The sequence below is a fragment of the Euprymna scolopes genome, chromosome 14 (genome assembly GCF_053919585.1).
Source record: "Euprymna scolopes isolate OS-2025 chromosome 14, ASM5391958v1, whole genome shotgun sequence".
Lineage (NCBI taxonomy): Eukaryota > Metazoa > Mollusca > Cephalopoda > Sepiida > Sepiolidae > Euprymna > Euprymna scolopes.
The window spans coordinates 80,498,000-80,510,681 of NC_136495.1; the positions used below are offsets into that span (position 1 = coordinate 80,498,000).

General features: G+C 32.4%; 1 protein-coding gene across 1 annotated transcript in view; it reads left to right on the forward strand.

Annotated features, from left to right (window-relative positions):
* The window catches only part of LOC145293114 (inositol polyphosphate multikinase-like), a 42,105-nt gene extending 40,692 nt beyond the window's left edge, over window positions 1-1,413 (forward strand). The window contains exon 6 of the mRNA XM_080139495.1: window positions 341-1,413. Coding sequence (XP_079995621.1) covers window positions 341-813 — 473 coding nt within the window. The 3' untranslated portion in view covers window positions 814-1,413. The remainder of the gene's footprint in view (window positions 1-340) is intronic.
* The last annotated feature ends 11,269 nt before the right edge of the window (window positions 1,414-12,682 follow it).

Genomic DNA, 12,682 nt, shown 5'->3' on the forward strand with positions numbered 1-12,682 from the left:
AGAAACATATCCAATAAATAATATTCCCAAAACAGTTTTAAAAGATTTTAATAAATTTTTTAAATAATTAAAAAAAATAAATAATTAACCTCAATAAGTTTTAATTAAAATAAAACCGAAAAAAAAACTTTTCAATGATTATTGAATAAAAAAGAACAATCAGAGAAATGTAATAAAAAAAAAAATGCACAGGGGAGATATGGGCGTGAGAGAAAAAAGTGAAGCAACTGATTTGCCTTGTAACCACTTCCAGTAGCACTATGCAGGAAGTTAGGAAGTACATTAGTTGACTATAACTGAAATTTTTTTCTAATTATGTTTTTCTTTTCTTTTATTTCAGGTGTTGGCAGTTACTTTAATTTACCTGAAAAATTACGGAAAGATGCCATATTGGCCATTCTTGGTGAACTGAAGGAACTTCATAACTGGTTTGAATTGCAAAGAAACTTTGCATTTTATGCCACGTCCCTTTTGTGTGTTTATGATGGAAATAAAACATGTGAATTTCATCAGAGCCAAGTCCATGGAAGCAGCAACGGCAGCCTCCTTAACAAAAAATCTGAGGTGCATCCACCTTGCCCTAATTGCACAAATGATAAAAGCAGCGAATGCAACAAGTGTTGCACTAATTTACTGACCAATGGCCACAACCCCTGCTCCTCTGAGTCTACATTACCTCCGAGCGATGGGTGTGTACAAGTCAAGATGATAGACTTCAACCATGTTTATACGACCACTGAACGGGACGATAACTATTTATTTGGCTTGAACAATTTCATGAAATATCTGGAAAAGCTATTAACTGATTATTGATCCTATTACATAATTTTTTAAAAACATCTTAGCTTTCTGGAATTTCAAAGAATTTAATTTCAACTTTATTATGGAAACTTTGGTGCAAATCTGTATCTCTACCCGCTCATGAAAAGCCAAAACTAAAGAAAAATCTTTATGGTGTAGGTACCTAAAATGAAGGAAAATATCGTCCACCAAAAATCACAAAAATTGATTAAGTAGTTTTATTGGGAAAAGAAAAAGAAAATTTAATATTATGGCTAAATGACGATTGACGATCTCTTGACACCATTTTTCAGGACAAGGGAGATAATTCCAAATAATGATTCAAACTTTTGCAGAAAGCTATTTTTAACATAAAGAGGTGGGGGGACATTGGAAAAACTTAAATTCACTTAAAAATGATTATTTTTTAAAAAATAAAACTATTTTATTAATTTCAGTGATTTTATTTTGGTGTACAATATTTTCTTTCTGTCAAAATTCAAAAGTTTTCAATGTATTGAAAGATTTTTCTTTATTTTTGTTTTTTCTTTAGGTAGGGTGGAAGTTATATATTTGCACCAAAACTTTAATAAATACGATTTAAACATATAAATTCTATGATATTTTATTAAATTTAATTGTTTGTTTTTAATAATAATTTTTAAATTAAAGCATTACTCATTTTCATATTTTATTGACATGGAAAAATATATACATAAATATTTTTTTCAGAATTTTTTCTTTTTTCTTTGAGAAAAATTCGAAATGAATTTAATTGATATATTAAAACAATCTTTTTGTATTAGGTTTACAAGAAGGTTCTTGCAGAATTTTTAATTTTGATTTCAAATAAGCTTTTGTTATAATACCTTTACTTTATAAATAATTTTAAGGAGCATTTTTTTGTCTTCTTTTCAAAACGTTAAATACAAGATGGAAATAAGGCAAATTCGCACAATTTTCTTATTTCAATTCAAGCTAAGCTGAAAAGCTGCTGAAACAGCTTGTGATATCAATGAAGTGTTTGGCCTAGGAACCATTACTGAATGCACAGTACAATGATGGTTTAAGAAATTTCATGGTGGCGACGAAAGTTTGAAGGTGATGAGTGTAGTAGTTGGCCATCGAATGATGACAATAATCAAGCCTTAGTCAAAGTCAATCCATGCACAACTGTTCAAGAATATGCTTCTGAATTAGACGTAACATATATGGCGATTTTCAGAGATTGGAAAGGCAAAAAACTTGATAAATGGGTGCCTCATGAATTGAATGACAAAAGTGCCATCTTCCCTTTTATGCAACAAGAACAACCTGTTTCTCGACCAGGTTGTAACTTGCGATGAAAAGTGGGTTCTTTACAACAACCGGCAACACTCAGCTCATTGGTTAGACACCGATGAAGTTCCACGATACTTCACAAAGCCAGAGTTGCACCAAAAGAAGGTCATACTGACTGTTTGGTGGTCTGCAATCGGTCTCATCAATTACAGTTTTTTTAATGCAGGCGAAATGATTACGGTGGAGAAGTACTGTCAACAAATGGATAAAATGCATCAGAAACTTCGACAATAACACCCAGCATTAGTCAACAGAAAAGGCCCAATCCTCTTCCATGACAATGCCCAACCGCATGTTGCTAAAGCGACCCTGCAGAAGTTGAATGAATTGGGCTATGAAACTCAACCTCATCCGCCATGCTCTCCAAACCTCTCACCTACTGACTACCACTTTTTCAAGCATCTCAACAACTTTCTGTGTGAGAAATGCTTCAAAAGCCTAAGCAATATCAAAAATGCCTTCACCGACTTCATCACCATCAGAATGCAAGATTTTTATGTTACTGGCATAAATACATTTGTTTTGCATTGACAAAAGTGTGTTGACTCTGATGGTGCTTATTTTGATTATTATTATATTATCTATATATATAAAAGCGAAAATGTGTGTATGTTTGTATGTGTGTTTGTGTGTCCGCTAAAAACTTTCGACAGACACGACGAAAATTCACAAACTCGGTATCATATTGAAGCTCCATACTTCACCTGAAAAATATCAAAAAATTGGCCAAAAACGTTAATTTTTTCACCCCGAAATCGACAATTTTCGACAGGAGGGGGTCAACAAAAACCGTCCCCTCGTGACGACGACCGGTTCTACGCATGTGTCAGATGACGTCATGACCTGATTTACTTTAAATAGTTGAAAAACTGACTAAATTTCATGTACGTCGCGTTAGCTCAGTTGATTAGCGCGTTGATTCATTATCTAAATGTTTTGGGTTCGAATCGTGGTGTGAGATGTCTTCTTTTTTTTTCGATTTTTAAAATTTAAATATGTTATTTAAGCCATTTTTCACATAACGTTCGTTTTTCTGGGTTTTTTTTTTTTTACTTCGTTTATCACCCCCGACCACACACCCAAAAACACCCGGGTACCCACCGATTTTTTAAATTTTAATATCAAAACAGGCTTTTTTTTGGTTTTAACGTTCGTTTTTCTGTTTTCTTTTTTGTTTTTTCGATTTTTACATTTAACATCGTCTGTTTGCCATACGTTAGTTTTTTTTTGTGTTTTTTTCGATGTTTTGATTACCCCCCCCCCCAACCACCGCTTAAGTTTTAACGTTCGTTTTTATGTTTTCTTTTTTTTCTTCACTTATAACAAACAAACCTGGTAATTGACCTCATTTGCTGAATAGCTATTGCTTACGTCGTCGTAACGCTCTATGACTTCCGTGTGGGCACCTGTCAATTTGGTTTTTACTTAAATAAATTCAAACATCTTTCAGTAACTCATTCTGGCTGGCCGAACGGTTCATGTTTTTTTCACATTTTATTTTTAAACATCGCCTCAGGGCTTCGGGTTCGATCCTACCCCCCCCCCGGTTTCTTTTTTATTTAACAGCACACACACCTCCAAACACCCGGGCAACGCCGGGTACTCCCGTTAGTCTATATAAAAGCGAAAATGTGTGTATGTATGTTCGCTTTTTGTGTATGTCCAAGAAAGGCTTTTCTCAGAGAAGCAGTCGGTCAGCTCACAACTTCTTAAAACTTTTTATATCACATATAAATCATAATATCTACGAGTTTACAACAGAGGTCGCCTGTCTATTTAATTTGTTCGACTTCGGGAAGATAAATATTCAAAATTTTTCGCTCGCTGCATGTGGATTAGGCTTTTTTGTATAATAAAAGCGACACTAATTCTGGCTGTATTTTTCCGGTCGCGATCGCCGGAAATGTCCGAAAGCAATCAGCTTTGATCAATGTGGAAATATTTTCCTTATATCAGACAATTGCTATTCAATTTGGACAAGGGGAGCTGGTTTCCCCCCCCCCCGCCCAACATCTTGGGAAAATAAAAATAAAAAAGCGTTCCCGCATTAAATAAAATACTACCCGCAAAGTTGACCTCATTAAGTCATTAATACGTGCACCTGTCAATTCTAAGTAATTAAATAAATTCAAACATGTTTCTGTTAGTATGTTGTGGTGGCCCAGTGGTTAACGTTGCATGTTTTTTTTTCACACTTTAATTTCCAACTTTGCCTCAAGCGTTTGGGTTCGATCCTCATACTCACCTACCAAAACTTTTTTTTTATTATTTTAAACCTCCCCCCCGGAGTTTTGATTTATCCAAAACCACACACACCTCCAAACACCCGGGCAACACCAGGTATCCCCTCGCTAGTTATCAATAAATGTTTGTTTGAGCCGAGATATGTTCATCTGAATTTAAAAACTGCAAGAACTTTCTTGTCAACCTGATATTATTTGGATTCATTGGACTCTTGTTTTCATCTCGAGTGTCATTTTTACAGTGTTTCGGTCGATGTAACCTCCAACCTTCTTCAGGTGTCTCTTGTCGAACTTGGGAATCTTTCTATCAAATTCAGAAATTTGGACAGAAGTTTGAACGGAACCCTTCATAAGGGTAGCATCTTGTCCCGTCAACCATGACTGGATAGATTGGGTCCTAAGTATTTTCACAATTGTATCTTTCAGTTGCCAACACTGAGAATTGAACCTTCAACCTTCAGGGGAATATCATATTTACAATTGATTTTTCCAAGTACTCTAACCACTGCGCCACGAATCCTTGCTTTAAATCTATAACCAATCTTTTGTTTTTCTATATATTTTTCACATTTATAAAACTTCTTGCTTTTGGCTAAGAGCAAAATGTAGTATCTGTTTTGATACTGCATTTCAGCTTTTCTGTTTTCGATCAGTAAATAAAAATCCTTCTATATGGAGGCAATTTTTATTTTTGTCTTAATTCAGAGTGCCTCTTCCTTGAGAAGCTAGATTATCTTCTCATTTAAAACTAGCCTTGTGCACTCATGGGAGAGGGAGACAGGTGTTCTTTCCATAAACCTATTTTCAGAAAATATAACCTGCGCTGAACTCTTGTGAGCTACAGCTAAACAGTGGTATTTTAAGCTTTGAACTGACATAGTAAAATATGTCAATTATAAAAGCTGACAGCATTTAGAACTTATGTCAATTTTTTTCTCATTGACATAATTCAAAGCTGAAGATATCTGAATTTTTGGTGAATCAAAAGAACAAACAACTCTAAGTCCATAGTAAACAATGTCAGATAAAAAGTTTGTATTATACTTAATTATTTTTAGTATAAAATAAGAAATAAATTGTTATTGTTTCACTGTTTTGAATTTATTTTTAGTACTAGTGGCTCAGTTTGTGTAAATGGAAACACCCCCTACTCTAAAAAAAAAGACAAAATCCATTTTTTTTTTAAGAAGGAATTAGTGTGGCAATTTTTTTTTTTTTCATTATAGAAAAATATCCGTGAGTTAATTAATAAGAAAATAATAAAAAAGAAAAAGTCCATGTATTTTTTCATTTACGGACTGTTATCCTCATCTCCTATAGTAGTTGTTCCATGACAATCTGTGAATACGCAAGTAAAGGCAGAATGAAAAGTAGGTAGATGAACATTTTTGCTTTTGTGATAGCAATTTATCGTAGTGAGTCGCATGGTAAAATGAACACACAGACACAGAAACATGCAAGAGAAATAATAATCAGTGAGAAAAAGCGGGAGAGAGAGGAGATAAAAACTGTTGTAGATAATGTTGATGCCGTAAAAATATATGTTTTTGTTTTATTTCGGCAGACAAAGAATTCTAAAAAGCGCGAGAGTGGGGGAATAAAAACTGTTGTAGGTAGTGTTGATGTTGTAAAATGTTTTTTTTTTATTTCGGCAGAAAACAAAATATAAAAAGTGAACGAGAGAGAGAGAGAGAGAGAGAGAGAGAGGGGATTAAAAACTGGTGTAGATAATGTTGACGCCTTAGAATGCTTGTTTTTTATTTCAGCAGAAAAAGAAATCTAAAAAGCAAGCGAGAGAGAGTTGGGAAGAATATATACAGAGAAAGAGGGGAAACAAAAACTTGTAGATAATGTTGATACTATATGTTTGTTGTTTTTTCTTCGGTATAAAAAGTACATTACATGGCGAACAATATCTACATCAGTTTTCATTCTCTCTCTCTCTCTCTCTCTCTCTCTCTCTCTCTTTCTCACTCGTGTTTTACATTTCTTTTCATGCCGAAGAAAAAAAAACATTTCACGGCGAACAATATCCAAACCAGTTTTTATTTCCTCTCTCTCTCTCTCTCTCAGTATATATTCTTCACAACTCTTTCTCTCTCTTGCGCACACGTGCTTGTTCAGTCTATCTTTCTCTCATAGTCAAAAACCTATGCAGACAAGATAAGTAACACGATTGAAATCTAGCTAATCGTAGGAAAATATGTAAGTAATTTAAATCGCCTACACTAAAAATGTAAAAAAATATATTAAAAAAACACCCCATAAAACAAAGTAAAAGAAAACAAAAAATAGCAGCATGTAAGGTTCTCTAAGCTACTCCAAAATCACAAACAATGGTACCCATACATTTTCTTCTTTTTTTTTGTTCAGGGTTTTTTTTTTTTTAGGAATGGGGGATAGTGGTGTGTTATTAATGTCTGCATAGGTAAGTATAAAGTTATCAGTATTTAATTTTTTTAAGTTCATGAGCGGTTATTATGTTTTGTATTTGGTTTATTTTTTTAAACGATTGCTTCTTGTAGAGAGTACCGACATATTTGAAAAGTTCTGGAGTGTTCTTTTATGTATTAAGAGGTAGATTCTGAAATAAACAAATTGTCAGCCAATGAGAATGGGCAGAATTCGGGAAGAGAGAATTTATTACTTTTGAATTGGTAAAATAGATAGATCATGTTATGTCTATGATCCAGTTACGAAGAATGCAAGTACAATATCTGTAGAATGTGTATATTTCCTCCCGGGCTTGACTGGGGCAGTAGGAGGACTTAATATTTAGGGGGAAAATAGGAACTACTTCCTCTAAAGATGCTGCGATTGCGATGGTGTTACTTCCTAGAATGAAATGTAGGATTTTATTATAACGACTAAATGTGTCTAAAATGTCATTTTAATGTTACATAAGATAGTGGCTAATAGTCTAGACATAATAAATTTGTATGTGGCATCGGTTGTTGCAAACCTATGGTACTTTGATCCAGAGGAGAATTTCTGAAATCAAAATATTATATATGGAGTTTATAAAATATATTACTTCATGAAATATTTATTGATTTCTTTTTTTTTTTTTTTTAGAAAAATAATTTTTTTTTATCTAATATTGCTTCAGGTCGCCTGTCTTGACTCACCAATTTTTTTTTTACTACCGAGTTGAAATTTTGTGTAATAATTAAAGATGGATAAGAATACAGAAATTGTAAGGAAAAAGTTATTCATTTTATTTAGAAAGCGAAATGTTCACTCTCCTATAAATACTGGATACATGTGATATATTTTAGAAATCAAAGGGCTATACATTCAAGATAAAATAGATAAAATTATTGTAAAGCAGTTTACATAGAGAGGTACATTGCACTTTTAACAATAAGTTAATGGCTTATGATTGCAACATTCATTAATATAAATTCATACAACATTGAATAAATAAAATTTTAGCAAATTTCACAAGAGTTTTTCACAGCATTCCAACAACTATCGGAGAGAAGTTGATGAATTTTATCCTTTCTTCAGAGTAATTATGCAGTCAGCAGTACTATTATACATTATCTGAAAAGAAAATATTTTGTGTCCTATTTATAGCACAATGGGACCGAATGGGTTAAAATAATATTGTTTTGGTGAAAATCTTTCTCTTTCACTCATTCATTTATTTATTTTTTTTTATGTATCAACCATTTTCGATGACTGACTTGTGTATTTTTGTCACAATTACAAAATTAACTGAATAATTATAATAATTATGGAGTTAGTTTCAGAAAGGAAATATTAAGTGCTAGTTTTTATTGACATTTATGTTGCTTATAAAAATTGACATAATCGAAAACTTAAATTACAGTTATTATGTTACTTCTTTTTAGTTTAATTTTAACTGCTTTTCTTTTTTCAACGAGAAAAAAGTGAATTTCAACTTACACTGGTATAGCCTCCCATAGTTCTGTTTTTTTTTATCAAAATCCGTTTTGACTTTTCGTGCTTGTGCAGTATAATGAAATTTTGAACAAATGCATTTTAGATAAAAACATATGTCGTGTCGAAATTATAAATTCCAAAAATTCTGAAATATAATCCAATAGAAAATGTGCTAGAACTATTTTTTTTTTTCAGAAAAAAAATTATAGGCACTAACGGTCAGACATTTTCTATTTTTTTCAATGGCGGATTCAAGGAAAGCAAGGGAGATAATTCAGTTCTTCATACAGAATCGGTTGCTGAACTCTTCCACATTAAAATATGATAAAACTTGATAATTCGATAAATTCTATTTTTATTTGTAATTATTTTTCTACATGATCATTTTTCATAATTTTTAGAATTTATACTAATTTTACCATGACATATAAGTACAAAATAATGTTTTCACTTGAAAAGCGTTTGTTCAAAATTTCATTATACTGCTAAGTTTAGTTTTGTTTTAGTTTTTATTTTAAATAAGAAAAAGTTGATTTCTGCCAAATGGCTAGAGTAAATTCTTGTTTTTGTTTTTTTTTTGGAGGGGGGAGGTATTTCTCTCAACAAACTATTAACGTTTCCCTACGCCCCGCCCCATAGTGTTGAGAAGTAAAAAGAAAAAAATAAGTTTATTGGGCAAACAAAGGTATAAAAAATGAGTTTTTTGGCAGAACAATGGAGAGAAGGTTGTTCACTAGGGTAAACAAAGGAAGGTGAATAGGATTGTTAATCAGAGTGTAGCGAATAAAACGACCTGAGATATTAGTTATGCAAAGATTCTTGGGATTCATGGTTGGTCGTCTGTATTTCCTGATTCCATTGAAATGATTGGTTATAGTTTGCCCATACGAAAACAGAAACTATATTTTTGGAAACTTTTTTAAGTTTGAAATATTAACTAAGCTCAATATTATCTGCCTCATATATCCAAACGAGTGTGAGGCCACACAATATTGAGTTTATCTTCAAAGCCTTATCTGCCATGAAAATCAGCATTTTAAAACCTGTTTTCTTTTTATTTGTTATTGAACATGAAATCCTTTTCCTACCTACCGCAACCATCAGCCTACAATTTTTTTTTCTTTTCAAACTAAAGAAAAAACACTTAAACAATCAGCTGATTCATTTCCTTTTTTGTGCTATCAACCTAATTACTACAATGGATCTTAACCAGGCAATTATGGCAGAAGCACTAAAATGAACTCCATTGAGTTACTTTTTAGGGAGGGGATGGCAAGGGGGTATTAACCCAAATGAAAACTGTCATTGACTACAAAATCAAGCGAGTTTAAATCCTCCTGGATCTATTGTCATCAGTTATGTATTAATACTGCTGCAAATAGTATGAACCTGCAACTAGCTATAGATAAAATAACAACTTGTGTTCAATTTATCATATACAATGAATCATTTTTTTACATTTTTTATTGTGCTTTGGCAGTAAATAATCTAAAACAGTTTGATATGCTATAAAACTAATACAAACTAATGCTAGTCCCTGTTCTGTAGAGTTCTGAGAATTATGTCTCACAGCACTGGAACTCTTTATAAGGAGAAATTTTTTCCTTGTTCACCGTTTTGTACCATATGCATACACGTCTTTTGCTTACTCATTAAGCGTGAGCAAAGAAGTGACTTCTTTACCTTAGAATTTGGTCATTTATGTTCAGCAACTCCCACCACTTCACATCTTATCTCATCCTTCTCTATAAAACATGCCACGCCTCTTGCATTTTCCTTTTCTCCTGGTTTTCCCATGCTGGCAGCAGAGAGAGCATACCTTTTGCATTTTTGAGGTGAAATTGTTTATAGTATTACTTCTACAGTCCCTGATTTCATGAACAATCAAGTAAGAGAACTAATTCTCTCTTTTAAACTACAGGATGCCCCACACAAAAAAAAAAAAAAAACTTTTAAAAGAGAAAAGTAGTTGGCTTTAAGCATTGCTGGTAAACAAGTACGTTGGTATTTATGAAGGCTGACAGCAATGTAGAAAAACCGAAATGATGAAAGAAAGTATAAACAAAAACCAACAATCGCAGACAGTATTTGGGGTACGAATCTTCAGATAATCTGTTTATTTTTTAAAAGGTCTTTCACATATCAAATCAGTAAATGTGAAACTTACTGCTAAAATATTAATAAAAATATCCGGGATGATGAAACATCTTTAAGAATTTCAGGAGAGAAAACTTTAAAATTCTTAGCTACACACAGACATAATATAATTGTTGGAAACAGAAACCAGCTGTTGACAACATAATCTTTGTTAAAATAAATAAATTTTAGATGAAATGTTCAATGTTCTTTCTACAAGCAGTTGCACAATGACGTAGACAGTTTAACTAACTTTTGATTGGATTTTGGGTGACTTCAAGCTACATATTGCTGCAAGCTTCCATTATCAGAATGTTTACATGTTTTATGTCTGATCTTTTACTCCTCCATAATTGTACTTGATGTAAAGGTAAAATCCATTATGTTGAGATCTGGACTTTTTTAGGATCAGTCATTTGGTTCAATCAAGTCAAGAAACACTGTTCTGGAGTGGTTGGTCTCCATCACATATTTTTTTACTTCGTTTATAGACTACAATGTTGTATTAAAATGCATGAGCACATGATAAAATCTGATGTAACTAATGTTGGTCCAAATATAAAATTCCTGTTTATTTCTGTTAGACACACACATTTTGTTAAGCCATTACGAAAAGATGGCGTACTAAAATGAAAGAAAGTAATTGCAACTTCTCTGCCAATTTTTGGATTTTGTAATCATGTCCATATACCTTTTTCTTTTAAAATTGAAATGTGCTTTTTCTTCTGATGAGTTAAGGGCGAAATAAATTCATTGATTGATATAATAATTAAATGAACGATTTTGGGCTACAAAAAAGGTGCTGTCAAGATTTGTGCATGTCAACTTACTTAAAATAAACAATAAGATGGTTAACATTTTGAAATTTGGAATATAGATTTTTGTACTTTATTGTCATATGCTCTGTAATTACATTGAGCTACATAAATTAAAGGATTGCTATAAATGCTATATAAGGTGAAATATAATTGAAGAAACATGTTTCCATATATATATATATATATATATATATATATATAATTCTTAAAATAGATTGTACTGTCAAGCGAGGTACAGGGAATAGAGAGAGGGGAGAATGGAAAAGAGACATTTTTGTACACACTCTCAGCCGAACCACCGCACCGGATGAGTGGGAAAAATCCTATCCCGACAACGAAGAGGAATGGAAATGACCTGACACCGTTGGAGGAGATAATGCTAGGGAAAACCCTATCTCAACAGCAAAGAAGGAGACAACATCAGGGAAACCCCCATTCCAACAGTGAAAGGAGGTAATGTTGGCAGTGATAATCCGGTGAACCTTAAAAATATAGATTTGAGTTGTGGACTAGCAAAGAGACGGATGTTGAAGACATCTGTTTTAACCAACCACCCGAAACAAAAGAAAAAAGGAAAGTAAAATTGTAAGTCCTCTCTCTACATACCTCTCTCTCATGCATCGAATTGGCGAGTCCTTTCATTTTGTCATTGTTTTGTTTGTATTGATGTATTTTTTGTATTGATATATTTTTCGTCTGCATTTTTAGATAGTAGATTAAGATACCCCTTTTACATCCTTGTTTTTTTTTTTTTTAATTTCATTCCCTCCCTACCATAGTTTATTTTTATGATAAAATTAATTTAAAACGTTACCACTTGTGTTTGTGTTTTCGTTCTTTCTTGCATTCTGTTGTTTTCAATCTTTGTGTCAATTTTTCTTTTTTCACATGTGCTATAAATATTTGTTTTTTCGTAAATTTCTTTTTATATCCCTTTGTTTGCTTTTATTTATTTCCTCCCTCTTTTATCACATATGTTACAATATATATATATATATATATATATATATATATATATATATATATATATATATATATATATATAACTCTGTGTATCGCTTTATTGCAGGTTAATACTTTTTTTAATTTTGAAATTGCTATGAAATGCAGAGAAGTGACATTTGGTATAACACTGGAAGAGCATAACAAGGTGCCTTATTTCCCTGATTTTTTTGTTTGGACACATATTTTTTAAATTATACTAATTTTTCTATTTTCTGGTAATTTTAAGTGTGTATCACTTTATTGCAGGTCTCTCAAAATGCCTAGAAAGGGTTGATTGACAGCTAGTGAAAAGGAACGTGTTGCAGGCTTTGCAGAAGGTTTATTTCTCATAGATCTAGCCAAGGAACTTGGAAGAGATCAAAGAACATTGTCTTCATTCATTGAAAATCCAAACATCAAAGCAAGGAAGGACAAAAGCACAAGAAAGTCAGTTTCTGCTCGTGATGTTAG